General features: G+C 52.4%; 6 protein-coding genes across 6 annotated transcripts; 3 read left to right on the top strand and 3 right to left on the bottom strand.

The window, feature by feature from the left end:
- Positions 1-27: 27 nt before the first annotated feature.
- BO87DRAFT_338735 (TRAPP subunit TRS20) lies at positions 28-974 on the top strand. The gene is made up of 2 exons (XM_025620600.1): positions 28-281; positions 359-974. The coding sequence occupies exons 1-2, from the start codon at positions 91-93 to the stop codon at positions 747-749; spliced, it is 582 nt and encodes a 193-aa protein (XP_025477909.1). The 5' UTR covers positions 28-90; the 3' UTR covers positions 750-974.
- BO87DRAFT_378304 (cysteine hydrolase family protein) lies at positions 881-2,960 on the bottom strand. Its single transcript, XM_025623767.1, has 5 exons — positions 2,843-2,960; positions 2,417-2,550; positions 1,855-2,279; positions 1,656-1,787; positions 881-1,598 (listed from the first exon to the last, which is right to left on the bottom strand). Exons 2-5 carry the CDS (start codon positions 2,521-2,523, stop codon positions 1,096-1,098), a joined length of 1,167 nt encoding a protein of 388 aa, XP_025477908.1. The 5' UTR covers positions 2,524-2,550; positions 2,843-2,960; the 3' UTR covers positions 881-1,095.
- A 430-nt stretch (positions 2,961-3,390) lies between these two features.
- On the bottom strand, positions 3,391-4,504 carry BO87DRAFT_427814 (DUF3716 domain-containing protein; the record flags this gene model as incomplete). The annotated part of the gene is made up of 3 exons (XM_025627426.1): positions 3,391-3,934; positions 3,986-4,367; positions 4,417-4,504. 3 exons carry the CDS (start codon positions 4,502-4,504, stop codon positions 3,391-3,393), a joined length of 1,014 nt encoding a protein of 337 aa, XP_025477907.1.
- Positions 4,505-7,672: 3,168 nt separating this feature from the next.
- On the top strand, positions 7,673-9,574 carry nde1 (nuclear distribution protein NudE; the record flags this gene model as incomplete). The annotated part of the gene is made up of 2 exons (XM_025625382.1): positions 7,673-7,909; positions 7,994-9,574. The coding sequence occupies 2 exons, from the start codon at positions 7,673-7,675 to the stop codon at positions 9,572-9,574; spliced, it is 1,818 nt and encodes a 605-aa protein (XP_025477906.1).
- Positions 9,575-15,049: 5,475 nt separating this feature from the next.
- BO87DRAFT_427812 (acetyl-CoA carboxylase ACC1) lies at positions 15,050-22,046 on the top strand (the record flags this gene model as incomplete). Its single annotated transcript, XM_025627425.1, has 3 exons — positions 15,050-15,199; positions 15,275-15,445; positions 15,516-22,046. 3 exons carry the CDS (start codon positions 15,050-15,052, stop codon positions 22,044-22,046), a joined length of 6,852 nt encoding a protein of 2,283 aa, XP_025477905.1.
- Positions 22,047-22,969: 923 nt separating this feature from the next.
- Positions 22,970-27,265, bottom strand: BO87DRAFT_109559 (uncharacterized protein). Its single transcript, XM_025617865.1, has 2 exons — positions 23,639-27,265; positions 22,970-23,569 (listed from the first exon to the last, which is right to left on the bottom strand). The coding sequence occupies exons 1-2, from the start codon at positions 27,027-27,029 to the stop codon at positions 23,133-23,135; spliced, it is 3,828 nt and encodes a 1,275-aa protein (XP_025477904.1). The 5' UTR covers positions 27,030-27,265; the 3' UTR covers positions 22,970-23,132.
- Positions 27,266-27,556: the final 291 nt, after the last annotated feature.

Genomic DNA, 27,556 nt, shown 5'->3' with positions numbered 1-27,556 from the left:
CGATTCCCCGAAAGACACAAGTAAATACGTAGTTAGTGGCCCGCAACAACACAGCACAACCCCGGAAAGCCACAAAGGCAATCAATCAAAATGTCCTACTACTTCACGATCCTCTCCCCGACGGATGTCCCCTTATTCAACATCGCCTTCGGTACATCCAAGTCCGGGGGCGACGGGATCGCCCGGTTCCGATTCCCGGATACAGCGCAGTACATGAACCAGTTTATTATCCATTCGAGTTTGGATATTGTTGAGGAGGCGCAGTGGATGAATGGGAATATGTATGTCCCTTTCTTCATATATGGTCACTATATGTGGAAATTGAAAGCGCATGCTAATAATGATTGATGTCTGGCAGGTACCTCAAACACATCGACACCTACCCCCCCGCATCAGCATACATCTCCGCGTTCTTGACCCCCACCGGGGCAAGGTTCCTTCTTCTGCATCAGCCGCCGCAATTAGCTTCGAATAGCGGTCAGGGGGCCGGTGGGAGTGGTTCGATGGGCGGGTCGATGTCCGGGTCGTTGTTGTTGGGGTCTGCGGGCGGGTCGTCGCGCGCGTCGGCGAGCTCGATAGCTAATAATCCGACGTCGCCGCAGACGGAGGAGGCGGTGCGGCAGTTTATGACTGAGGTTTATGAGAATTATGTGAAGACCGTGATGAGTCCGTTTTATAGGCAGGGGATGGAGATTAAGAGTCCTGTGTTTAGGGGGAGGGTTACGGCTGCGGGGAGGAAGTGGTTATAGGGTTGATTTATTTGTGGTTTGATTTGATGCGGCTGTGGGTTGGTTTTGGTTGGGTTGAGGCGTTTAGTGGTTACTACTCTCTGTACATGGTGTTTGGAAGATACCAGATTCATATTCAATGTATGCATGTCCATAAATCGTATTCATAGCTTCGTTACTATTTCTTGTCCTTGTCCGTCCTGATGATGACTCCTCTATCCCAGTGGCAGATCGTTCCTCCGATTTTGATAGCGCTGAATGATACCCCAATGTTGATTCCGATAAAGTCAGAAGGCCTCTGTGGGCGGGGAGTAGCAAAGAGGTAAAAGAGAAAAAGGCAAAAGTTGGACCATCCCCACGCCACCCATCATACCGTCATCTGCGGTGCCAGCTTCTTCACAGTCACGGCTTTGAAGTTCTCCACTGCGTGCATCACGTCCTCTAGTTTGGCTACTGCCCCGAAGATGCCTCCCTCCATCTTAATTGACTCGATGGCACTCACATGAAGGGACGGTTCGCTGGCTGCAGTTCCGTCTTCAAGCACCACGCAGTCAAAGCCTCGGTCGTTGGCCTCGCGCATAGTCGTCGCAACGCACACATCGATCGTTACACCCACTAACACCAGGTTCTTAATACCGCGATTGCGAAGGATGAGTTCGAAATCGGTGTGTGCAAACGCACTCCGGCCTGGTTTGTCGATTACCGGTTCCCCGTGAACTGGGTACAATTCGTCAACGGTGTCGTGACCCACCTCGCCACGTATCAGCAGACGGCCTAGGGGTCCGGGAGATCCAATCCCCATGCCAGAAGCATTGTTTTGTGAACGGTAGGCCTCTCTACTAGACAGCGTCGACAAATCGGGCCGATGTCCTGGACGACGTCAGTAATCGATAGGAAAAGAGAGGGAATGTCGAGACTTTCTCCTACCTTCCCGAGTGTGGTATATGGGAAAACCGGATGAACGGAATGCATTCAGCAGATGTTGTAATTTAGGAATTAGTGCCTGATTAGCCGATATGTCGTAGCCCTGAAGGCTCATGTATCCACCCGGCAAACAGACTGCGTTGGCATCCCATTAGTAAAAAGCTCAGCCAGGACCCACACGACCACATGGAATCATACGCACAGTCCTTTTGCATGTCAATAATTACTAACGCCGTCGTATAAGGGGTCAGCGTCGCATCGTGCGGCCAATCGTAGGGTACCGCTGCGATCTGGCCCTTCCGGACCTTATGATGAGGGACCTGCCGAGGCTTTTCGACAATCGGGCCATGATTGTGTGTGGCATTCAGAACAGTCAGCGTCCAAATCCCAGGAGTTCCAGCTGCAACTAGCATGAACGGGCAATCCATCAACCGGGATGTGCGCCGCCGCTTCCTAGTTTCCTCAGTGAGCCCGTTGCGCGGGCGATAGTGGCCCCCGCGATCGCATCGCAACCAGACCTTGGCAGTCCGCCCCGGTTTCTTTTCCGTGGGAGTGCTGGACGACTTGACTACGACGTTGTATCCATGAGCTTTTCCGTGTGCCTGCACTGCTGCAAGAAGCGTCGCCCTTTAAGGAAGATCACCACGATGTGAGTTATCAGATCCACTATGGAGCCACAGCGGACCGATCCGCTACCCGACGTGTGGCAAGGGACACAGAGAGGGTGGAAAAGGAGGAGAGGGAGTGAACGGGGCCAAACTCACTTATCAGGATATGTCCCCTCAGGCGGGGGAAGTAGTTGCATGGACATGTCCGGAATATCTTGTAAGTCACTGGGTGCATCCAGGTTCAGATCGGTAGGATCCGCCATGGTGACAGATGGTGGGGAAGAGAGGGTCTGGCAGGACACATCAGCGTCATCAGACAGAGATCCATGACTCTTATTGGGACAGAGGATAGCGCGAGCAGGAAAAAGATCAAGAATAGGAGGTCATCGTGTCCATGTGGAAATGGGGGGCCCCAGCGAGTGCGTGGAAGCACCTTCTTAAGACAGGGACGGGAACCGGGATCCAATGTGTGCGTGGATATAGCGTCACGACTGGTGTATGCCTTGGGGGCCCCGGGTTGTGGCGGGATCTTAAGCCAGAACACTGGGGTCGTGAGGGCCATAAAAGAGAAGGAATACATACAAGAGGAAGGTCACACGCGGGAGTAAGACTTGCCGAAAGCAGGTTCTTCGAACTCAAGTAGTGAAAAGAGCTTCAACAGGGGCGAAAGCAATCAGCAGGAGCACAGCTCCGGGAGAACAGAACGGCGTGGCAGGAGAAAGTGAGTGAGTGAGTCGCTGCCGTGTGTGTTCACAAATCATCACGTGGTTGTGGCCCGTGCCCGCAGCTCTTCGGCTGTAGTCTTAAAAAGCGCGTCTGCCTCTTCACTGTTCGCAACACTCATTCCTCTTCACTTCACACTTCGATGTCTCTTCTTATCCTCTCCAGCTGAGATTCTTCTCTCCATCTCGCCCCATCACTTGCCATCCCATACAAACTCAGTGGTGGCTCTGTCTTCCATCAAATTCAGGTATAAAAGGAAACACTCTGCATCTTCAAGGACATAAGGACATGCTAACATTCGAGTCAGATAAAAGAAAGGCAAAGAAGAAAGAAAACAAAACAGAAAACAAAAATGAAATGAAAGAAACTCAAAACAGCAACCGAACACGAGCCTCAGAAGAACAAGCTTATTCCTGCTTGTTCTTCTGGGGCTCGTGTTCGATGCTGTACTCAACCTGCTCGGGTACCTGAGCCAAAAAGCAATCCCCGGCGGGAGGGTATGGGCAGAGCTCCTCTTCAATCTGCGTGGCGGACGACTGTGGCAAGATATGGCTGTCATCTTCTGGCATATCTTGCGAGGAGAGAAACTGATAGCTTGGCCCCCCTGCCAAGGTGTCGGCGGGGGGGTATGGCAACAGCAACAACTGGTCAAGTTGCGTGGCAGACGACAGTGGCATGGTGAGCATGTCGTCTGCCACGCAACTTGACCAGTTGTTGCTGTTGCTGTTGGCGCCCGTTGGCAGGTTATCCTGCTCTTCAGATGACGGGGTCATGCCAGCGGGCGCAGATTCATCCGATTGATGTGCTGCAGATGAGTTATTGGGAGCACTTGAGTCGCCCAATTCCTGGGCCTTTGAGGTTGAATCTTCATCATTTACGCGCAAAAAATCGAATCCGTCTTCGCCAGTTTGCGCCAGGGTCTGTCGCAAGCCACCGTTCGGAAGAACAAGCCTGGAACATCCGCTCTTAGCCAAAATCCCACATTGGTGTCGGAGGACTTACTGTGTATCACTCTCGGTCCACATCTCACCCTTTGACTTCTCGAACTTCAATCTGTGGGGGCAATACGTGCCCTGATGGTAAAATATGCAGTTTGCACAGGCCGCCCTGTGCAGGGCTCGGCCACCAAGGCTAGGCGAAATGATGCATTTAGCAAGGGGGCCGAGGGTCTGGCACCTGTCACATCGCTCAACCTCCTCTCCTCGACGGTAGAGTAAAGCCGCGGTGACAGCCTCTCTGTCTCTGATACGTCTTTCGACGGGTTGGCCGTTCTCAATGGTCCACTCAAGGGGTCTAACAACGTCAAGCACGGTAGCAACTTGCTTGTCGAACTTGGTTAGTTTCAGCTTGCTGGTGGCCTCCAGGTTTGCGGCATCGTTCTGGGCTGGTGGTATGTGAGCAGAATGATACGAGATGTATGGGAGGCATCAGACCTTCAGGCAGACGCAGCCTAGCGTCTTTGGCCTCTTGCAGGGCGTCAGCAATACGTCTCTCCACCTCAGCGTTGTCGATGGCCGGCATCTTGTCAACCAGTCTGCTTCAACCAGATCTCAAGATTCGAGACAGAGAATGTTTAACAAGCGACACTAATACCGATCGAAATCTTCAAACGAGCTCTCGTGATAGCCTAGTTACTATGATAACTGAGGGTATAAGAAGCGACTAACCAAGAAGCGTTAGCGTCAGAGGGAGATGTTTTGGGGGGGAAGTGCTGGGCCACGTGTTGCTTTAAGATCATAACAGAAGAAGTGAATGGACTCTCACTGGGCCAGTCATGGCTCAGGGTTGTCCCAGCGAGTCAGAAGGAAGAAAACTGTTCCAGCAGACCCGCCAGGGTGCTCACAGTGCACCATGTTGTGCCCTCAGTTGGTGTGGTGGTTCAAGCACAAGGGCTAGTCAGTTCACGACTTCACTGTCCATCTACAGAATGTGCAATGGCCTATATTCATGTGAGGGAGATGCGTTCATCGAGGGCAGAAGCTGGAGGGTGGTTACCAAGTGTCACAACGTACTGTTGATAATACTGTTGAATATCACACTCTTCAGAAGCCACACTACAATCACCAAACATTGCTTAAGATACTGTCTCATTCCCCCATACCTACAACTTTTTGTAGCCTCCATCAATTCAATCAAGTACTCAACCAAAAATGAATGATACCGTGCAATCCATCCACGAATGGGAAACCTCAGCATCTATCGACCCTATAGTAGCTTTGATGAGTCCAATTCAATACACCAAGCCCACCGATCTGAAGTCTCAACGAAGCCTGCCTGCTACCCATCGTCCAGGTCATCTCCAGGCTTCTACCTTATGTACTTTCCATGTGATGTGTGAATGGAACAGTCCCGTCTGCGTGTCGATTACGCAGATCTCTTTCGAGTTTATCCTTTCTAGTATTCTAGCAAGCTAAACAATCTTCACTAGAGCCTTGATAGCTACCACGATTCAGTCATTCATTTTGATTGATCTACAACTCACCTGACGACTGACAATTCCAAGTCAATGTCAAAGCAACATGAATTGCCAGTGAAGTGGTAGCTCATGCCCAGCACGTGGGGAATCCACCATGAAGAACAACAAAAGAAGCTGGAATCTCGTCTCTTTAGTGGGTCGTTCCTTGGTTAAAGCAAGGACTACGCAGGGTTCGGCGATTCGAAGGGTATTAGGACATATTTCATTGCAAAATAGATCTTGGTGGTAGTAGCCAAAATAAGCTACTAGAATTGCCTGTTCCAGGGGATTTACTGTCAACTGAAATATCGTCACGATGCAAGTTTAGTTTGTCTCCGGAAATTGCTTATTTTAAGTACTTGGAAGCTAGTCGTCCTATGATGGTATTGAGTTCAAATACTGTTTTATTGATGTGTTTCTGTCCTTCTTTTCATATTCGGAGGCATCACATTAGGCAATTTTAGACCCTTGTTTCAGATGGGATGATCTCTATGTATCAAATTCGATCATTACGGGAAGCCAGTTCAAACATACTGTATGGCTGAGGTACCGGGCTGTATGCACCCTGAAGGCCAGGTGGATAACATTACGATTTGAGAAGTTGGTTCTCGCATTTGACAAAGTCCAGGGAAATAATTTTACAATATAAGACAGGACATTTGGCTGATAGTTTGGGTATTCACCTAGATTACTATATTCCAAACCTTTTCCACGGTTTAGGTCAATGAATCGAGCTTGATCTATGAATTCTAAATTTGGACGAGCATTCTGAGACATACCTCAATACGCAGTAGGTTGTTTGTTAGTACCAAACACTATCAGTCGTTGTCACAAGCTAGATCTGGGTTGAGCAGAATCATATGCAGATGAATGTTATTCTGCGGATATCATAAGGATCGTCACCACAAACGCTTACGGACGCGAGCTCCACGTTCTGATGCTCGTGTTGGAGCGCCAGAATCGAGAGTGAAGTGTGTATATGAAAGCTGGCATTCAAGCATTTGGGTGGACCTCAGGTCTTGCAGCGTCCGTGGGGAGGCCTTGTTTGTGCTAAATCATGGGCGATGTTTGAAGGCAACAACCTTGCGACAAGCTTCGAATAGTAAAGTGTGGTCTGGATGTAGTTCTAGGTTTTATAGGCTTAGAAGATTATAATCGCAACCGCGACTGCGACCGTTCAATGGTCGCCAGCAGTCCTATCAGATCCGAGAATGCTCTTGGGATGCCTAATGGCCATCTGATTGGTGCGCAATGTTCACTGGCGGCCGACCAGACAACAGACCAATCGTGGGGTGACACCAGAGAGATAGTCTACTACTAGTAGACCTCACCTGGCTGGGGTGGTCATCTGAATGGAAGCGCACTAGTGAGTCGGGGATCATATGTTGACGCTCCAAAAAAAGAGGGAACTAGTATAGAATATAGAGTTCAGTTCCATGGTTCAGGCAAAAAGGGAAGTACTTACGTGGTCTGGATAAGCATCTAGGGAATGCGGGATAGCAAATCAAATGCAGAGTGATAGAATCTATGCAGTAGCTAGTAGCATATGATGAATAGATAGATGGATGGATGGCATCTGACTGTTGTTGCCCAGGCAGAGGATGTTATTCTGGACTGTTGACGATCGGCAACCTCAGGCCGCAAGACCACGGGGGACTCGGGCGTAAGTTACGGTAACCCGTCACGACCGGTAAAGGCGGTTGTTGACAGCCAGACCCCGTGCCACTGCCGCCATTGGCTGATTGGATCTTGCGCCCGTCCCGTCCGCTCTGGATAGCATCACCATCCATCTACCCAACTACTCTCCCCTCAAAACATTCTCCCTTCCTCCCCCTCCCCTCCCCTCCCCTCCCTCCTTCCCCTATCCCTTTCCCTCTGTGAGGGATTCAATCAAGGTAAGTCAATTTACTAAGACCATTCTGGTCTTGGTATTCGTTCAGCGATCTGGTCCTTTCTACTCGCCCGCCTCGTCCTGTCTCTTTCCTGGCGTCCACGCCTTCTCACCGTCGCAAGCGTTCCCGGCTGCCTGCGACACCGCCTCGGCCCCTCCGCCATCACCACCAGTTCACGCACGGTTGTTGTGACTGCCCGCGTGTTCATGCTCTCGACCCTGGCCTCCCCTTCTCCCATCCAAACCATTCTATAAATCTCCCCCCCTTCTCCCGGGGTCTCTCTGACGTGGTCCCCTGGAGCGTGCGTTCCGATCGCCGGTTTCGTCTGCTGGTGCCGCAATCATGCCATCGGCCGACGCTTCTTCGTCCGCCCGCCCCAACGGGACCAGCTCGCGGTCTGATCAGCTCGCTTATTACAAGGCGCAATATGAACAGTTAGAAGCCGAACTGGCGGAGTTCCAGGCTTCCAGCCGGGAACTGGAAGCGGAGCTGGAGAAGGATATCGAGGCGTCGGAGAAGCGGGAGCGGGTATTGAAGGAGAAGCTGGAAAACCTGAGATACGAGGTTGATGAATGGAAGGTGAGCCTGACGTGTTCCTGGTCCCTCAAACTTGCCTCGTGGGAGGCTTGAAGATCTCCAAGGTTAACGGGAACCCCCTTGCAGTCCAAATTCAAGCAGTCCAAGTCGGAGGCCAACACGGCCCAGAATTCGCTGCAGAAGGAAATCACAACCTTGCGAGACACCAACCGAACCCTGCAGTTGAGACTACGTGATACGGAAGTTGCAAACGATGATTATGAGCGCCAGGCCCGCCACACCACTTCGTCCCTGGAGGATATGGAGCAGAAATATAACATGGCCATTGAGCGCAGCGTCCTGTTGGAAGACGAGGTGAAGGCCGGAGAAAAAGAGCGCGAGGCTCTCCGCATCCAGTGCCAGCGTCTTCGGGATGAACTATCGGAGCAGAAACTTGACAACGAAATTCTTCAGGAGAAGCTTCGCCATGAGCAGTACGGCGGTCGGCGCAAGAAGCCGACACCTTTGTCCCGCACGTCATCGTCAACGCCGCAGGCTCCCGAGATCTTCGATCGCTCCCCGGGCACGTCCGCTGTGTCATCTCCCCTATTTGTTCGTACGCCGATGAAATCCTCGTTGATGGGTGTTACTGCGGCTCCTCCATCGCCACCGATGTCTGAGACATCGGTTAGTGTGACCAACATGATGGCCAACATGCGCAAGACTGTTCATGCTACTGCTGGATTTCCGCTCCAGAAAGCGTCAGGATCTGAGTCTCTCATGGGCTCCCGGTCGATGTATGACGCCAGACCCAACAAGTCATCCCGATCTCGCACCACTGGCAATGCAAGCAACAATACCCGTTCTACCGCGTCCACGACCACTTCCCGCATTAGCTTGACGAAGCCCGCCAATTTCGGCAACTCGATCAACTCGATCAACTCCCCGCGAAGCGAGAATGATGACCAAAAGAGCAGTCTGCCCAAATCGGGTTCGTTGTTCCAGATTCGGGGGCTCATTGGCAAGATGCAGCAGCTGGAAGAAAGAGTCCAGTCAGCCAAATCCAAGCTGCCTCCTCCGTCCGACTCGCCGTCTCGCGCCTCTTCGCGTTCCGGTTCGATCTCCGTGAATGGTGGAAGTCCTGTTGCTTCCACTATCACTATGCGCCGAAACTCGCGCAAGAGGTTGAGCGGTAGCAGTTTCAGTTCGTCGATCCGGGATAATGATGGCACGGCGTCATCTGTCTCCAACAACCGACCATCCTTTGGCACGCGCAATGGAGGCGACAGCCGACCCAGCAGCCGTACTAGCTACTCCAGCGCCTTCAGCCAAAGTACGCACCCAAGCGTCGCGCCGTCGACACGCCCAGAGAGCCGCCAGAGCCGGACTAAGACTCCTTTGGGACATTATTCGACGAACCCTACGACGGAGAGCCGGCGGCCGCGGTCGTCGCTGAGCAACCCGTCGGGGCAGAATGGCTCGGTGAACGGCATGTCCAACATCGATGAAGATGAGGACCAAAGCTTAGCGTTCCGTCTGTCCGTTCAAGCCAAGATTAGCGAAGCTCGCGAGACCCGCTACCCGCCATACTCGACGGCGACTCTGCCGAAAAGACGGACACCTAGCGGCATCCCGGCGCCACGCACCTTGCGGACCAGCACTGGTGGAGGCGTGACATCCCCAGATCCGAAGGCCACCAAGTTTGGCGACCTCGGCGAGACATTCTAAGCTTCATCTTGTTCTTTTCCCTTGTTCATTCTTCGAATACCCCTCTTTTATCCCCGAACGGCAATTGATTTCAAGGGGGTTTATGATGTTCACGGCCGGTACGCAGGTTTTTTGATTCGCTTCTTTATTCCCCTTTTACCCTTGTCATCCCTCTTTTGCATCATTTTCATATTTCTTCTATTCATTGATTCCCTTCGACATTGTTCCATTTACATCGACTACCCCTGGCACGTTATTTTTTGAAAGAATGCCCCACCTAGAGGGGGTCAGATCATTTGGCGGACTTGCTTAGACAGGTTCATAGACATCTGCTTTATCAAACTTATCGGAAGGTGGCATCCCACATGTGCCGGGATGGCCTTCGAGTCTGTACAGTCAGTGGCGGCGGAGTTGGAATTGTGACCGGTTGACTGGCGCATGGAAGGTTCTTCTAGCCGGGAGGCTTGTCCTCCACCGGCGTCCAAGCTGTCTCTCAGCACCTGATTTCTTTGATGTTATGCTGTTGCTGTGTATTGAGAGAGTTGCCTAGGCGTTAGGTAAATACCCAGTGACTTGGATGGATGATTTGCGTAGGCTGCACAGATAATATGTGGCAGACATTCTAGACCTGATCGTTATCTGGCATGTAGTTCTTAATGCGCCGATCTGCACGACCCTGATCCCAAGTAGGGGATGCTGGATGGACGTGTCACTGCATGGTGGCACCCACCCATGCCTTCATGTTGCAACACCCACACCTTTTCAGCCATCCACTAGCTATTTAACATTGATCTGAAAGATCAGTTTGTATACTCCTTCTTTTCCAAAATATCCTACTCCAATCGCCTCTCACATGGTCGCTAAAAATTGACATATGCAACAGAGAGCACTAACTCATTTCCTCAACCTCGTAAAAGTACCTTACTACGAGGTGTAGTAAGAAAATAGTAACCCAGAGTCGGCCACCCCCTCGGATTTTATACTTAGTGCCTCCCTCTGACATCCCATGACACCCACCCAATCCGGTGTATTCTCATCTCCGCCCCCTCCCCCTTCTCTCCCTAAGTTCTCACCTCATCCTAGGTATGTACTACCTCACTAACTACATAGAACTACTAGTATTAAACCCCGAGACACCATCCATCCATCATCCTTCCCACGTGAACGAGAACAAACCCCGGTCCGAAACAAGCACAAGCACACAAAAGCCTAGTGTCTAAAATCTGACTACAGACGATAGGAATGGAAGACAATAGAATAATAATCCATCGGGTTAAAAATTGTTCTATCGTTTTGCTTTGCTTTTATTCTTGTCTCGTGTTTTGCTTTTTCCGGAGGTCGGGGGCCGGGAGGAAGCGTGTGTCAGACCGTGAAACTCCGAATTGGAGGAGCCGCTCGGGGGGCGGAGGATTGATATCATCCTGCAGGATTTTCGGGGACTCGTATTGTTGTGGTTGTGTTTTTTTGATGCAGGTAGGGTAGGTAGGTAAAGCGTGGGTTTTGGGTTTGGTTTGGGTTTGGATGTGGGATTTTGGAGTATTTGGTAGTAGGACTAGGGTTTGAAGAGTGTAGGTTAGATGTAAGGTGGTGGTGGTGGTGGTGGTGGTGATGGTGTATGGTAAATGTTCTGGGGAGGGTAATGTACTATGGTTTAGTGTTTTTATTGTACAGTGCCAGGTACTTAGGTTAGTACTATAGTGTTGTCTGTTTTTATTTGGTTCTGCTGTTATTTATATGTTATTTTGGGTTTCTGGGTAGTTGAAAATAGTCGTATGAAGCTACGGGATATATATAGTGGTCGTACGACATACTGAATACGTGGTATTTGCGGTGACAAAAACTTGATAAAGTTATCTATGGTCATAATTAGTTACTAATAGTTATATATATGTATATTTTTGAAATATTAGATCATTATGTTATTAACTTGTAAATGTTCTACAACCAGGCTTATTATTACACACAATGCTACTAGCATAAGGGTTTCTACGTTCACAGATCTACATAGATCTATGAGACTATATCCGAGTGCTTGACCAACCAAGCATTAGTTGCCGTGTTTTGTTCCACTCCTAGAAGTAGCAAAGCAGCGGCGATCATATGCTTCGATTCTATATCGTTCGAAGCAGTAAATCCTTTTGAGTGTGTGATGGTATACCTATGGACAGGATATGTTGGTGGGTTCAGAACATAGGGTATAGTCCTGTGCAACAGCACCCACTGAATGTACTCAATGTGAATATTACCAGTCTACTATCTCCGATGAGATGGCGGATCATCCTCTATGAGGTGGTATATTTGATGCCTTGCTTGCAACGATCAGATAACCATGGGACAACCATGACTTGAGTTGATGAGCTCAGCCCTGCTTCCGCCAAAGAGATAGCGGATGCAGGATCGTTGAATCTAAAAAGCCCCACGCCAGATCTGGGCAGAATACAGTAAGCCTGAAAAGGTAATTCCTATTTGATACCCAGATAAGTAGGGATGCCCGCCACCGGCATCAATTTCCTCAATAGACAAGGGGAACCCACTAATAACGAGTGATCCTTAATTCCTGAAAGGCCACGCCAGGAATAGACTAGTTCCTGCACGGCCTTTTCGACTATGAGGTCTCATCGCAAGGCCATATGTTCGAGGCCCGAGCCTCTGTTATTGAGAAACTACCTACGCTGGTTGATACCTGGCAGACTGTGGCCACTGGCCACACGAGTCATGGATCCGTTCAACCGAATCCACCGCAACGTGTTTGTTAATGCCGTGGTGGGAGGCTCGGAGGAAGTGCCGAGCCAGTTCTTGTCCTTTGGGTTTGGTTGAAGTTATATTGAGCTTGCTCTTGTTCTTAAATGAGGTGGAGGCTCTACCAGTTCACTCTTAGTGCCATAGTGGAGTCGACTTGTGAGGACGAGGGGAATACTACAGTCCACAAGTTGAGTACGGATACCTTTGGGGTATCTATCATCAACAATGGACGAACTGGGACTGTTCGGGATATTTATGATCAGAGTGTCGAGGAGGTCGAACAAGATGCATGTCGAACCTCGCACGAGCGTTTTTCCCAAAGGGGGCTAGTGGCCGGCAATTTTGATGAGGGCGGGCGTCCCGTGATTTCCCACGATCCCAACGGGATGACAACTCCATTGCACTTGATTGGCGGGAAACAGTGGGGTCGTCAACACAGTCCCAAAATGGTTAGTGTAGGGATGGGACTTTGCAGCAAACAATGTGGATCCAGGTTTTTTTCCTTCTTTTTTTCTACGGATACTCACTATTGAAATGCACTTCCGAGTTGGCCAGTCGGGCACCAGCCAGTCCAGACTGTCCAGTAGTCGGTCTCTTTCTCATCCTCAACCCAGAGAGGGATGGAGCCCGGTACCATGGCTGGATCCCCAAGCGCCTTGGGGTTGGAGACAATCCTGGATTGAGCGGGTCAGTCAAAGTACAATGTCCCTGGTTATTGCAAATTTGTATCGTTCTGGGAGTACTGGACAAAGTCTGAATAAATTAAATCTATGATTAGTATGAGATGAACCATTGTCACTAGATGCCACCATTAGATGCTAACTACATTATTACCTTATCAACAATTATTATTGATACTTATCTAGCTATACTTATAGTATCTTCCAGTAATTGATGATCGGACCGGACTGATGGATATTGGATAGTACTAGTAAGTACGTAGATGGAGGTTTGGATAAATTACCGGCTTCCCAATATAAGCTTGTATTATGCCGATGTGATCCCGTCAGGCTCTGGTTTCGCTCTCCGAGCCCCGGAGTATCTTTACCCTCAATTCGGAGCATAGAACCCGCGTTCGGTCAAGATGCGATTTGCAATTCTCATTCTACTTACTGTGTACTACTACTATCTACCCGGCAGGAGGGACGGTCTGAATTGACAGCTCATGACGGGGCCCGACAACTCTCTACTAGTGAGTTAGTGGATTGGTTCCGAGCATGGCGGGAATGTTCACTCGGTGTTCAAGGCCAAAAGCCAAGGCCCGCCATGATGATCGTCCGGGTTTTGAGCACCAACTTGAATCTGTTGGCTTGTCGGGGAATTCTCCAACTACAACTCCGGACTAGATACTAGCAGCTAGTAGCAGACACTGTCTAGACAGCACTCACGAGCGAGCAAGTTGGGTTCAACTCTATCCTGTCCGTCCTATCATGTGCCCCATGCACATTTACTCCGTACCTTGCTTGGTCTCTTGCTTTTGGCCCCCCTCCAAATCCTCGGGACTTGCATCCAGGGTGACATGGCACACTACGCGGTGAGACCGCCAATGAGTCGTCGGTGAGATTCGGCACATGCCTATTTTGTTCCATCCCTTCTTAGGTAGCAGTCAAAACCCGCATGAAAGGGAGAGGGGTTTTGTTGGAGATAGAGAAGATAGTACTGTATGTATGGAGTAGATGTTGCAGTGAAGAACCATGGACCGGATCGGGGAGGGATTGGCTGCAGCAGCGGATTGTTGACCCGACAAATGCTGGGGATCCAGCCAGACAAAACTGGTGGGAAGCCCGACGTCATGGGCCCAACAAGCCGTACCGCTAGTTGGGAGACTCTTTTCTTTTCGGTCCATCGGGGCGGCGGGCGGCCATCTGGTGGTCTCGCGCTATTCTTTTCCTTCCCTTCCCTTCCCTTCTAGTCTACTAGTCTAGTATTACTATTCTCCCTCGACACCTTTTGCCGGTCTGTGGAAAAACCCACCTTTAGTTCCTTTTTTGATAAAATAATTATTTTTTATTTTTCTCTGTAAAAAAGGTTTTTTAAAAAAATAATTTACATTTTATTTCTTCTTTGGTGACCCATCCACCTCTCCGCGTATTTTTCCGTTCTGCACATTTCCCTGTACATTTACCGGTTCGAGCAATTATACGCCTCGTCCAGTAGTCCAGCTCCATTTATTATTTCTCTGCTCTTCCCTTTTCTTCTTCCCCTTCGACCTCTTTTCTTCTTCCACTTCCCCTTCTTCCTCCTCCCCCCTCTTCTCCAAACCACTACTCCTCCTTATCCAAGTGTCATTGCTTGCTTGCTTGACTGTCCCAAGGTGGTCCCTGTAAGTTCTCCATCTTACCCTCCCCAATGCCTTAAATTCCCTCCCGCACGTCCTCCGCGACTGGCCGCATGAAACTTTGTCCTCGACCTCAACTCCATCTCAAACCTAACCCTGCGCCTTGCTTAAAGCTGACTCTCACCCTCCCTCTTACTCAGCCCTGAGGAATTGAATCCTTCGTGTCTCATTTGCCCTCCCCCGCCTCTTCTATACCTTCGCCATTCCTAGTTAGCTCTTGGAGGGCTTAATTCCATCTACATTCTATACTACACCACTTTTCCTCCGACGCCTCACGGACAGTCATTGCGCCTTCTCCCTCCTCTTCTTTTCGCCTTGACGCCTCTTCAATACTTCGTCCCCCCTATTCTTCTTGAATAATCCGGCTTCTTCTATCGCATGGGAATTTTATAATACCTAATATCCAACCTTGCATCATGAGCGCTCCCAACGATCACCCCAGTGCGCGTGCCGCGCAACACAACCTCGCTTCACATTTCATTGGTGGTAACAACCTGAATGCCGCACCGCCCAGCAGCGTCAAGGACTTTGTGGCCAGCCATGAGGGTCACTCCGTTATCAGCTCGGTGAGTTTTGCGGGGTACCGATGAGTTGGTCGGGCAAGAGTGCAGGAGCAACCCATTCTAACAGGCTTTCCTCAGGTTCTGATCGCCAACAACGGTATTGCCGCCGTCAAGGAGATTCGTTCCGTCCGCAAATGGGCTTATGAAACTTTCGGCAATGAGCGTGCCATCCAATTCACAGTGATGGCCACGCCAGAAGATCTGCACGCAAATGCCGACTACATCCGTATGGCGGATCAATATGTTGAGGTGCGTGGTCATGCTGTGCAACCAGCGTTTCCTCCCCGTGTGTGAGCATGTCGGCTGACAGGAATTCCAGGTTCCCGGAGGCACGAATAACAACAACTACGCCAACGTCGATCTGATCGTCGATGTCGCTGAACGTATGGACGTCCACGCCGTGTGGGCCGGTTGGGGTCACGCCTCTGAGAACCCCCGTTTACCCGAAGCCCTGGCTGCTTCCCCCAAGAGAATCATCTTCATTGGTCCCCCCGCCTCTGCCATGCGCTCGCTTGGTGACAAGATCTCCTCCACAATCGTCGCTCAGCATGCTGGTGTCCCTTGTATCCCCTGGTCTGGAACGGGCGTGGACGCTGTCCGGATCGACGACAAGGGTATCGTTACCGTTGATGACGATGTCTACAACCAGGGTTGCACGTTCTCGCCCGAGGAGGGTCTCCAGAAGGCCAAGGAGATCGGATTCCCGGTCATGATCAAGGCCTCCGAAGGTGGTGGTGGTAAGGGTATTCGTAAGGTTGAGCGTGAGGAGGACTTTATCAGCCTGTACAATGCCGCTGCCAACGAGATCCCCGGTTCCCCCATCTTCATCATGAAGCTCGCTGGTAACGCCCGCCACTTGGAAGTCCAGCTGCTGGCCGATCAGTACGGTAACAACATCTCCCTCTTCGGCCGTGATTGTTCCGTGCAGCGTCGTCACCAGAAGATTATCGAAGAGGCGCCCGTCACGATTGCCAAGCCCATCACTTTCCAGGCTATGGAGCGCGCCGCTGTGAGCCTTGGTCGCTTGGTCGGTTACGTCTCGGCTGGTACTGTGGAGTACTTGTACTCGCACGCTGACGACAAGTTCTACTTCTTGGAACTGAACCCCCGTCTGCAGGTCGAGCACCCGACCACGGAGATGGTTTCCGGAGTCAACCTGCCGGCTGCCCAGCTCCAGATTGCCATGGGTATCCCTCTGCACCGCATCCGCGACATCCGTCTGCTGTACGGCGTCGACCCCAACACCTCCGGGGAGATCGACTTCGATTTCTCCAACGAGGAGAGCTTCCAGACCCAGCGCCGCCCGCAGCCCAAGGGACACACCACCGCTTGCCGTATCACTTCCGAGGATCCCGGCGAGGGTTTCAAGCCTTCCAGCGGTACCATGCACGAATTGAACTTCCGCAGTTCCTCCAACGTCTGGGGTTACTTCTCCGTCGGTACGGCTGGTGGTATCCACAGCTTCTCCGACAGTCAGTTCGGTCACATCTTCGCCTACGGTGAGAACCGTTCCGCATCCCGGAAGCACATGGTCATTGCCCTGAAGGAACTCAGCATCCGTGGTGATTTCCGTACCACTGTTGAGTACCTGATCAAGCTTCTTGAGACCCCGGCCTTCGAGGACAACACGATCACCACCGGCTGGTTGGATCAGCTGATCTCCAACAAGCTGACCGCTGAGCGTCCTGACACGGTCGTCGCCGTTCTGTGTGGAGCTGTTACCAAGGCTCACCAGGCTAGCGAGGCTGGTGTTGAGGAGTACCGCAAGGGACTGGAGAAGGGTCAGGTACCCTCCAAGGACGTCTTGAAGACGGTCTTCCCCGTGGACTTCATCTACGAAGGCCAGCGGTACAAGTTCACCGCCACCCGCGCCAGCCTTGACAGCTACCACCTCTTCATCAACGGTTCCAGGTGCTCCGTGGGCGTGCGTGCTCTGGCTGACGGTGGTCTGCTGGTTCTCCTGAACGGCCGTAGTCACAACGTCTACTGGAAGGAGGAGCCTGCCGCCACTCGTCTGAGTGTGGATGGCAAGACTTGCCTTCTCGAGCAGGAGAACGACCCCACCCAGCTGCGTACCCCCTCTCCTGGTAAGCTGGTCAAGTTCACCGTCGAGAACGGTGAGCACGTCAAGGCGGGCCAGCCCTTCGCTGAAGTCGAGGTCATGAAGATGTACATGCCCCTGATCGCCCAGGAAGACGGTATCGTCCAGCTCATCAAGCAGCCCGGAGCCACCTTGGAGGCCGGTGACATCCTTGGTATCCTCGCCTTGGATGACCCGTCTCGCGTGAAGCACGCCCAGCCCTTCACTGGCCAGCTCCCCGATCTTGGTCCTCCTCAGGTTGTGGGTAGCAAGCCCCCTCAGAGGTTCTTCCTCTTGCACAGCATCCTTGAGAACATCCTGAAGGGATACGACAACCAGGTCATCATGAACGCCACCCTCAAGGAGCTGGTCGAAGTCCTCCGTAACCCCGATCTTCCTTACGGCGAGTGGAACGCCCAGTCCTCTGCTCTGCACTCTCGCATGCCCCAGAAGCTTGACAGCCAGCTCCAGAACATCGTTGACAAGGCCCGCGCCCGTAAGGCTGAGTTCCCTGCCAAGCAGCTCCAGAAGACTGTTCAGCGTTTCATCGAGGAGAATGTCAACCCCGCCGATGCTGAGATCCTCAAGACCACGCTGCTTCCTCTCACCGAGGTCATCAACAAGTACCTTGATGGTCTCAAGGTCCACGAGTTCAATGTCTTCATTGGCCTCCTGGAACAGTACTATGAGGTGGAGAAGCTCTTCGCTGGCCGCAACCTCCGCGATGAAGACTCTATCCTGAAGCTTCGTGACGAGAACAAGGAGGACATTGTCAAGGTCGTTCAGACCGTCCTCTCCCACAGCCGCATTGGTGCCAAGAACAACCTCATCCTCGCCATTCTAGCCATGTACCGCCCTAACCAGCCCAACGTCGGCAATGTCTCCAAGTACTTCAAGCCCATCCTGAAGAAGCTGACTGAGTTCGAGTCTCGCGCTGCTGCCAAGGTCACTCTTAAGGCCCGTGAGCTTCTGATCCAGTGTGCCCTCCCGTCCTTGGAAGAGCGCCTGTCCCAGATGGAACTCATCCTGCGTTCGTCGGTTGTCGAGTCCAGCTATGGTGAGACCGGCTGGGAGCACCGTGAGCCCGATTCCCAGGTCCTCAAGGAGGTGGTGGACTCCAAGTACACCGTCTTCGACGTGCTGCCGCGCTTCTTCGTTCACCAGGATGTCTGGGTTACTCTGGCTGCTCTTGAGGTCTACGTGCGCCGCGCTTACCGTGCCTACACTGTCAAGGGTATCCAGTACTCTGCTTCCGGAGAGGTTCCACTGCTCTCTTGGGATTTCACTCTTGACAAGCTGGGACAGCCCGAGTTCGGCCCTATCACCACTGACCCGTCGACCCCCAGCACCCCTACCGCTGAGATGAACCCCTTCAAGCGGATCAACTCCATCAGTGACATGTCGTACCTGGTTGGCGACGGCAACGAGCCCATGAGAAAGGGTGCCATCATCCCTGTTCAGTACCTGGAGGATGCTGAGGAGTTCCTTCCTAGGGCCCTCGAGATCTTTCCCAGAGCTGGCTCGAAGAAGAAGGCTAGTGACAACGGTCTTCTCGCTAACCTGGAGGGCAAGCGCCGCCCTGCTCCCCGGGTTGAGAACGAGAATGAGTTGACTGGTGTCCTCAACGTCGCCATCCGTGATGTGGAGGATCTTGACGACAACCAGATCGTCTCCCAGATCAACAACATGCTGGCCGACCTCAAGGAAGAACTGCTTGCTCGTCGCATCCGCCGTGTCACCTTCATCTGCGGCAAGAACGGTATCTACCCCGGATACTTCACTTTCCGTGGCCCCAACTACGATGAGGATGAGAGTATCCGCCACAACGAGCCTGCCCTTGCCTTCCAGCTGGAGCTCGGTCGTCTGTCCAAGTTCAAGATCAAGCCCGTCTTCACCGAGAACCGGAACATCCACGTCTACGAGGCTCTCGGAAAGGGCCCTGAGAACGACAAGGCTGTGGACAAGCGCTACTTCGTTCGTGCCGTCGTGCGCCCCGGTCGCCTGCGCGATGATATTCCCACTGCGGAGTACCTGACCTCGGAGGCTGACCGTCTCATGAACGACATTCTGGACGCCCTGGAGATTATTGGCAACAACAACTCCGATCTGAACCACATCTTCATCAACTTCTCCCCTGTCTTCAACCTGCAGCCTAAGGATGTTGAGGAGGCTCTCGCCGGTTTCTTGGAGCGCTTCGGCCGTCGTCTCTGGAGACTGCGTGTTACCGGTGCTGAAATCCGCATTCTGTGCACCGACCCCGTCACCGGTGTTCCCTACCCCCTGCGCGTGATCATCACCAACACCTACGGATTCATCATCCAGGTTGAGCTGTACATTGAGAAGAAGACTGAGAAGGGCGAGTGGATCTTCCACAGCATTGATGGTGGCAGCAACAAGCTGGGCTCCATGCACTTGCGTCCTGTTTCCACTCCTTACCCGACCAAGGAATGGCTGCAACCCAAGCGCTACAAGGCCCACCTCATGGGTACTCAGTACGTCTATGACTTCCCTGAGCTCTTCAGACAAGCCTTCCAGAACAGCTGGACCAAGGCCATTGCCAAGATCCCCTCCTTGGCCGACCAGCGCCCTCCTGTTGGCGAGTGCATTGACTACAGCGAGCTTGTTCTTGATGAGAATGACAACCTGGTCGAGATCTCCCGCGGCCCTGGCACCAACACCCATGGTATGGTTGGTTGGATCGTCACTGCCCGTACCCCCGAGTACCCCCGTGGTAGACGCTTCATCATTGTTGCCAACGACATCACCTTCCAGATTGGTTCCTTCGGTCCCGCTGAAGACAAGTTCTTCCACAAGTGCACTGAACTGGCTCGCAAGTTGGGTATCCCTCGTATCTACCTTTCTGCCAACTCCGGTGCTCGTATCGGCATGGCTGACGAGTTGATTCCTTACTTCTCCGTTGCCTGGAACGACCCCGAGAACCCCGCCGCCGGTTTCAAGTACCTGTACTTCACTCCCGAGGTTAAGCAGAAGCTTGATGCTAGCAAGAAGAAGGAAGTCATCACTGAGGAGATCCAGGATGAGGGTGAGGTGCGCCACAAGATCACCACCGTCATCGGTGCCAAGGACGGTCTGGGTGTCGAGTGTCTCAAGGGCTCCGGTCTTATTGCCGGTGCCACCTCCAAGGCTTACGAAGACATTTTCACCATCACCCTCGTTACTTGCCGTTCCGTTGGTATTGGTGCCTACCTTGTCCGTCTTGGACAGAGAGCCATCCAGGTCGAGGGCCAGCCCATCATCCTCACTGGTGCCCCCGCTATCAACAAGCTGTTGGGTAGAGAAGTGTACACTTCCAACTTGCAGCTTGGTGGCACTCAGATCATGTACCGCAACGGTGTGTCCCACATGACTGCCAACGATGACTTCGAGGGTGTGCAGAAGATTGTCGAGTGGATGTCCTTCGTCCCCGACAGGAAGGGTGCCCCCATCCCTATCCGCCCCTGGTCCGACACTTGGGACCGCGACGTCGCCTACTACCCTCCCTCCAAGCAGCCCTACGATCCCCGCTGGCTCATTGCCGGTAAGGAAGACGAGGAAGGCTTCCTGCCTGGTCTGTTCGATACTGGCTCTTTCGAGGAGGCTCTTGGTGGCTGGGCTCGCACCGTGGTTGTTGGTCGTGCCAGACTCGGTGGCATTCCCATGGGTGTGATTGCTGTTGAGACTCGCTCTGTTGAGAACGTCACTCCTGCCGATCCTGCTAACCCTGACTCCATGGAGATGGTCGCCAACGAAGCTGGTGGTGTCTGGTACCCCAACTCCGCCTACAAGACCGCCCAGGCCCTCCGTGACTTCAACAACGGTGAGCAGCTTCCTGTGATGATCCTGGCTAACTGGAGAGGTTTCTCCGGTGGTCAGCGTGACATGTACAACGAGGTCCTCAAGTACGGTTCTTACATCGTCGATGCCCTCGTCAAGTACGAGCAGCCCATCTTCATCTACATCCCGCCCCATGGTGAGCTTCGTGGTGGATCCTGGGTTGTCGTCGATCCCACCATCAACCCCGACCAGATGGAGATGTATGCCGACGTGGAAGCCCGTGGTGGTGTCCTCGAGCCCGAGGGTATCGTCAACATCAAGTACCGTCGCGACAAGCAGCTTGACACCATGGCTCGCCTGGATGCCACCTATGGCGAGCTCCGCCGCTCTCTCGAGGACCAGTCCCTCAGCAAGGAGCAGCTCTCTGAGATCAAGGCCAAGATGGCTGCCCGCGAGGAGCAGCTTCTGCCCGTCTACCTCCAGATTGCTCTGCAGTTTGCTGATCTCCACGACCGTGCTGGCCGCATGGAGGCCAAGAACACCATCCGCCATCCCCTCACCTGGAAGAACGCCCGTCGCTTCTTCTACTGGCGTCTGCGCCGCAGACTCAGCGAGGAGCTTATTGTCAAGCGCATGGTTGCTGCCGCTCCCAACCCTGCTGCTCGCGACGGCTCTGTTGCTATCCCTGCTGGTTCCAACGCCCCTGTCTCGACCGAGTCCGCTCGTGCTGTGCACCTTCGCACTCTGCACAGCTGGACCGGCTTGCTCGACGACGAACTTCAGCGCGAAGACCAGCGCGTCGCCACCTGGTACGAGGAGAACAAGAAGGCCATCCAGACCAAGGTCGACGCTCTCAAGGCCGAGAGCGTGGCCACGGAAGTTGCTCAGCTGCTCGTCAACAACCGTGACGGTGCTCTGAAGGGTGTGCAGCAGATCCTCAGCGTTCTCCCCGTGGAGGAGAAGGAGGCTGTTCTCAAGTACCTCTCTTCCAACTAAGAGCATCATCCATCTTCTTCCTTTCTCCTTCATGAAGACGCTCAATAAAAAAGAGCCTTCATTCCCTTTATTTTCCCTTCTCGAAGAAACCTTTTATATAAAGCCATTGGCATTATCATTGGACTAGGAGAAAGTCTAACTATCCTGCCCGCATTTACTCCTCTTCACTTTCTACTTTTGGGTTCTGTTATCTTGCTGGCTGGGTTAATGGGGCTTCAAGCAAGTTAAACCAATGGGTACACGGATTGATTGGTATTGATTGGGTGATGCGATGCATATAACGTCGGTTATGTTACGTCTGTTTGTTTTCTGATTACCTGTTTGTTGTCGGTCGGTTATTGAGCATGGTTTCTGTGTGGCTGTTCTGTATTTTACCTCGCATTTTTTCTTTTGACAATGCAAATGATTACAATTTCAAGTTTGGTATCCAAGTAGTATTCTGTAGCGTATTTTCGTAGTTGTGACCAGTTGTGACTGGACGTCTGAAGCAGGCAAAGATACGAATATTCAAGGGATAAGATGAACTAAAAGTTAGGTAAGTTTGCACCACTGTACGATGACAATGTTAATTACAGGCGCAGTAGAAGCGATTATCATTACTGCTGAGTACCTACTGCAGTTCACAGTCATAGCAGCTAGACTATAGCCTTTTACTACTCAAGTAACATCTAGTATAGGAGCACCATATCTGTCTCAATTGAAAGAGCTCAATTCAGACCCCCTCGCGAGGAAAGGGAACTCGACTTGTGTATATAGATAGGCTAACGATATAATCGTCGACAGACAGATAGTAACTAGTCCAAAACTAGTCTGCACGTATCCATCCATCCATCTCTCATCCATCAGCGTAGGGATGGAACCAACCAGCTCAAACACCGAAAACAGCAAAGCAAAATAATAGCAACAACCAACAACCAACAAACAAAATGGGGTATTATGTTCTTGTCCACTCGTTCAAATCAATGTCATCAGAAAGGGAATAGTCCGTCAGTGTGCGGGTGGGGAATATAGTAGCAAGTACAGTTATTAAGGTAAGGAATGTATAGTAGTGCTGCTTATGGAGGCGGGGGAAGAGCAGCGAGCGAGTCATGCGAGTTGCCTTTCCAGGCTTCGAGGTGGGCTAAGGATAGGCATTCCCCGGTATGGGGTTGATACTTCGCGCGTTCCGCGACTGGGATTCACGGAGGAGCCCATGTCTCCGTCATCGATGCGAAGAGGGTTAATGTCCACGGGGAGTTGGCCGCGGATAGGGCGAGGGGCGTGGTAGGCAGGATGTTGGTGGTAGGGGTCCATGGCAGACGGGTTTGGGTTTGGGCGATGATGCATGGAGCTGGCGCGGGACTCGTCAGGATTGCCGGGCGGCAAACTGATGTAGTTGGCATTCAGGGAGCGAGCGATGTCTTCGAGGAGTATTTCCATGGGGGCGATGTAAGCGGTGCGGGTTTTGTCGGACCACGCGAGAACGTGGCCGCAAACTCGACCGCTGGCCTTTTCGAACACCCAAGCTCCTGAGTCGCCGGGCACTGTAAGAAAAATTAGTAAGGATTCCTTAATTGAATGTGTGTCTGTGAAGACGAGTCAGACTCACTTACCTCCGAAGTTCCCATCAACACAGAAGCTGGTGGAGAAGGTTTGTCGCCCATGCAGTTTGACAAGAGTCATGGCTCTGGAGATCTGGCCGGTTTGCAGGCCACTGGTTCGGCCACAGCAGTGGACTCGGAGCCCCCCCAGGTCTTCTAGCCGGCAAATGTTATTGAGATAGATAGTCTCTGGTTGCCGCGGCATGCGCGCATGTTGGGCCCGTCTCTGTCCATACGCGTCTGGCCTCACTACGGACGTCTTGTCGTAGACGATATTGCGCACGTTGATGCGCTCATCGTTGATCTTGATCAGTGCCCAGTCAATCTCGTGTCGGATCCCTTTTCGCGTCCAGCGCCGAACACCCGAGGATGCGTGTACGTATCCAAAAGCGTGAGAGGCAAGATGTTCATCATCGCGATCTTCAGGGCTTGGAAAATAACTCTCATCGATGTCATCAATGGCTGGCTGTGTGACGTATAGCAAGGGCTCGTCTCCAGGATCAATCCCGGGAGTATCGCCTATCGATGCTGCATCTTCGTCATCATAGGGGTCATCAGCGTTTCCTCCATCTTCGTCAGAGGAGTAGCCTTCGGAAAGGTATGAGTCTTCGAATGTTCCATCTAGACTGGGTGACAGCGAGATATCATCCCCATCCTCGTCTTCCGAAACCTCGAATTCAAGGTCTGATGCGACATCTGACGGGCCCTCGTCAGCCCAGGAGTACATAAACTCTGGGTTCTGAGGGGCTGCCATATCGTGCATCCAATTTGCAGAAGACCGTAGAGGGCCACCGGTATCCGGCTCATCCGCATCCTCCTGGTCACTTGGTGATTCTAGCATGTGATGGACAGTCATCCCATAGGGCATACCATCGACCAGGATAGCTCCCCCATAAGATACAGGTGGCAGATGTTCTTCGTTGATAAAAGCGCCAATTGATGCTCCGCATAGAGGCCGTTCCTGATAGCAAGGGTTTGGGTCATTCTGGACCAACGCAGGTGCGCCAGCATTTCCTTGTCCTGCCATTGCCGGCCTGCGGCGCTTCTTGCGTGGGACCTTCGATCTCTGTACATCGCCACGAAGGACAAGGAGATCCCACTCTTCGCTATCAAGGACAAAATACTTCTTGAGTGCGGCCCGAACCTTCTTTGCACTGGCACAAGTGACACAGACCGTGGTCTTGGCGTTGTCGACCGTTTCACCAGTCATCATGAGTGTAACACTGCATGATTCGGCAGAGTCCTTCAGGATCTTCTGTAGAAGCTTTCTCAAGCGTGGTAGCATCTGGAAGTTCCATTTATTGAGATGGTCTTGTGGAATCTCTAGGCCCGAAAGTTTTTTGCAAGTGCGCTTTCGTACCTTGCGCTCCTCCAGGTTGATCTTATCCCGGAACATCTTCATGTCGGCAGTAGGTAGCGTGGCAAACGGTTCCTGGAAAGGTCGGATGGGCTCCGGAGTAGGTTTGAACTCACGAACGGGTTCCTTCATCGGCGCCGAATCCAGGCCAGGAACAAGGGCAAGCGGAAGGCAATCATCCAGCTCATCAGCGGTAGGGGCGGAGAACATGTCTATCCTGCAGCAGGACCAGACGATCTTGCACATAGTGTAAAGAAAGTTCATAGAGAACGAGAAGATGCTGTCAGGCGCGGAGAGGTCCAGGACGGGGTAGTGGAAGGCCTGAGGGACGCGGAGGTTCAGGTCATCGAACGGCTGGGTCGACAGATGGAAGTTTGGTGCATCCAAGCACAGCTGTACCACGTGGAGATATGCGCTGCCGCATTTGGGGCCCAGCTTCTTCAAGTAGGTGTTCTCGATTCTTTGCTTGAACATGGAGTTGTTGTACTTCATCTTCCAGATCCGACTAATGGGAGTCCAAAGTCCAATTTCGAGCAGCACGAGGCCAAGTGAGTACAGGTCATAGGCCCAGGCAGCATCATCCTCCATCGACCGCTTATCGTCTGGGTGACGATATATGCTGGAAGACAACGGTTCGGGTGACGGCCCGTTTCCAGAGAATTGAGCAAATGATGTGAGGTAGGGACGGCGCAAATCCTCCGTGAGTCCGACTTCATCGCGGTTCGAGTTCGTCAAGCCGGGGAAGATAAGAATGTTACTGCTGTTGATGTTGCCATGTACAAGGTTCTGGCTCCTCAGCTGTAGAACTGCCATCAGGAGGTCATAAGCTAAGCGAAAGCGCGTTTCTAGATTCGGAATAGGGTGTTCATCGCTTGTTTGAAAAAGGGAGACGAGGGGTTTCGGCTTCAACCCATTCAAGAGATCAGTCGGGTTGCGAAGGAATGGGAAGTAGTCCATAGGCATCTGATAGACGAATGCGTATCGGGAATTTGGCATGTCGATAAAATAGCCCAGGAACTTCAGCAAGCCCAGGTGAGACACACGTGAATTCTGCACGAGCTGCTCCAGAGTCCGCTGTACATGGTCCAGTCGTTTCTTCTCCGGCTTGGTGGCAGCACTCGATGCTTCGAGCATCATCGGCATGTAATCGACGAGAATTGTTGCTGTCGAATCTTTGGTGCCGTAAAGAAAAGGCGATGCCGATGTCCTGATGCGACCGATGGCCCGAGAGTTGGTAGAAGCTGCGACCTGCTCATAAGGGGGCGGGTTGTTGTCATGCGAAGAACCAGACAACTGTAGGGCAGAACGATCAATGACATAAGTGTCCAGCGGAGCCTTATCGAAAGGCATCTTTTCAGATCGAGCCTGGCTGAATGCCGCCGCATTGTGCGTAGGCGAGGGTGCTACATCAAAAGGACTCTGTTGTGTGCCGTCGAAAGATGCACCGTGGTAGGCTTTTGAGTCCAAGATGGAGTAGTCAGAAATGGCAGCGGGCCGGGATCGGCCCTTGGTGGTGGACTGACCACCAGCAGTCATGCTAGCACTCATGTTGCGTCGCGAGCTCGACAGGTCATAGAGGGTGTCGATATAGCCTTCCAGGTCTGCCAGCAGAGTCTTGGAACGGCTGATCTCATCACTGGTCCAGTGAGACTTGACGGGAAGGCCACTGAGACCGCCCTTGGGAGTGTCCGCACTAGCGCCTTTCGGAGGCAGATCGGAGGCACCGCCATGCTGGATACGCTCCGCCTCATTCAGCAGCACCTGAATGGAAGACATGACACTCTCGACAATCTCACTGTAGCCAGCTTGGGTTAATGATTCGTCAATATCATTGGGCTGGGCGGCACTGGCATCGCTCCAGTCCAGGCCCCACGCTAGCAATCGATCTCTTTGGGTCTTGAAACTGCGATGCAGCATGACCAATTCGGGATCATCAACCGCAATGGAAGCCGTAGTGACACTCTCACAAGAGGTCTTTGTATCGGTATACATTTTGGTGAGGCGCCGTTGGAGGTAGGCACCCCCATGATGGCGGAGGACGGACATCTTGGCGCGCAGAGTCCGGGGGTATCACGCAGGTAAACGAAGGACGGGGATTGGAGCTCTTTCAGAACATTGCAGAGTGGGTAGGGGAAGAGGTCTAGAGAAGACGCATGGTCTGATAACAGAGCGGAGGAGGGGGGGGTGGGGTAGTAGTAGGGAAGACAGGCACTATCTGTTAGTAGTAGTGCAACATGGTGGTGGGTTGTGGTGATGGGGGTTAGATAGACAGTGCAGTAGCGAGAGCGAAGATGGGAGGGAAGGTCAGTCACTAAGAATAAGTTAAGAATAAGGTGGAATCCTGTTGCCTAACCAATAGGGAGTGGCGAGTGTCCGCAAAGCCTCACCCGCTGCCAAGCCACATCTCATCCCCAGGCAGCCGCCTTTTTGGCCTGATCCACCACGGCGGGGCTATGATTGGCCCGCGCGCTGCTGATGGGCACGTGCACTGCTGATTTAGAGTAATTGTGCGGCATGACTAACCCAACATTCAAGTGCGGGTGAACCCGCCGAGTAGCATTTCTTGCATGTGT

This window comes from Aspergillus neoniger (assembly GCF_003184625.1).
Source record: "Aspergillus neoniger CBS 115656 unplaced genomic scaffold BO87scaffold_24, whole genome shotgun sequence".
Taxonomy (NCBI): Eukaryota; Fungi; Ascomycota; class Eurotiomycetes; order Eurotiales; family Aspergillaceae; genus Aspergillus; species Aspergillus neoniger.
The sequence above is the reverse complement of the archived record's forward strand: the minus strand, read 5'-3'. Positions and strand labels throughout refer to the sequence as shown.

What these genes read in the sequence shown, in the direction of transcription:
- BO87DRAFT_338735 (XM_025620600.1), top strand. Translation starts at nt 91, where the DNA reads ATGTCCTACTACTTCACGATCCTCTCCCCGACGGATGTCCCCTTATTC. An exon ending in CAGTGGATGAATGGGAATAT is followed by an intron (nt 282 to 358) that starts GTATGTCCCTTT and finishes GATGTCTGGCAG; the next exon opens with GTACCTCAAACACATCGACA.
- BO87DRAFT_109559 (XM_025617865.1), bottom strand. Translation starts at nt 27,029, where the DNA reads ATGTCCGTCCTCCGCCATCATGGGGGTGCCTACCTCCAACGGCGCCTC. An exon ending in TGTTGATGGGAACTTCGGAG is followed by an intron (nt 23,570 to 23,638) that starts GTAAGTGAGTCT and finishes TTTTTCTTACAG; the next exon opens with TGCCCGGCGACTCAGGAGCT.
- BO87DRAFT_378304 (XM_025623767.1), bottom strand. Translation starts at nt 2,523, where the DNA reads ATGGCGGATCCTACCGATCTGAACCTGGATGCACCCAGTGACTTACAA. An exon ending in TATTGACATGCAAAAGGACT is followed by an intron (nt 1,788 to 1,854) that starts GTGCGTATGATT and finishes ATGCCAACGCAG; the next exon opens with TCTGTTTGCCGGGTGGATAC. An exon ending in CATATACCACACTCGGGAAG is followed by an intron (nt 1,599 to 1,655) that starts GTAGGAGAAAGT and finishes GACGTCGTCCAG; the next exon opens with GACATCGGCCCGATTTGTCG.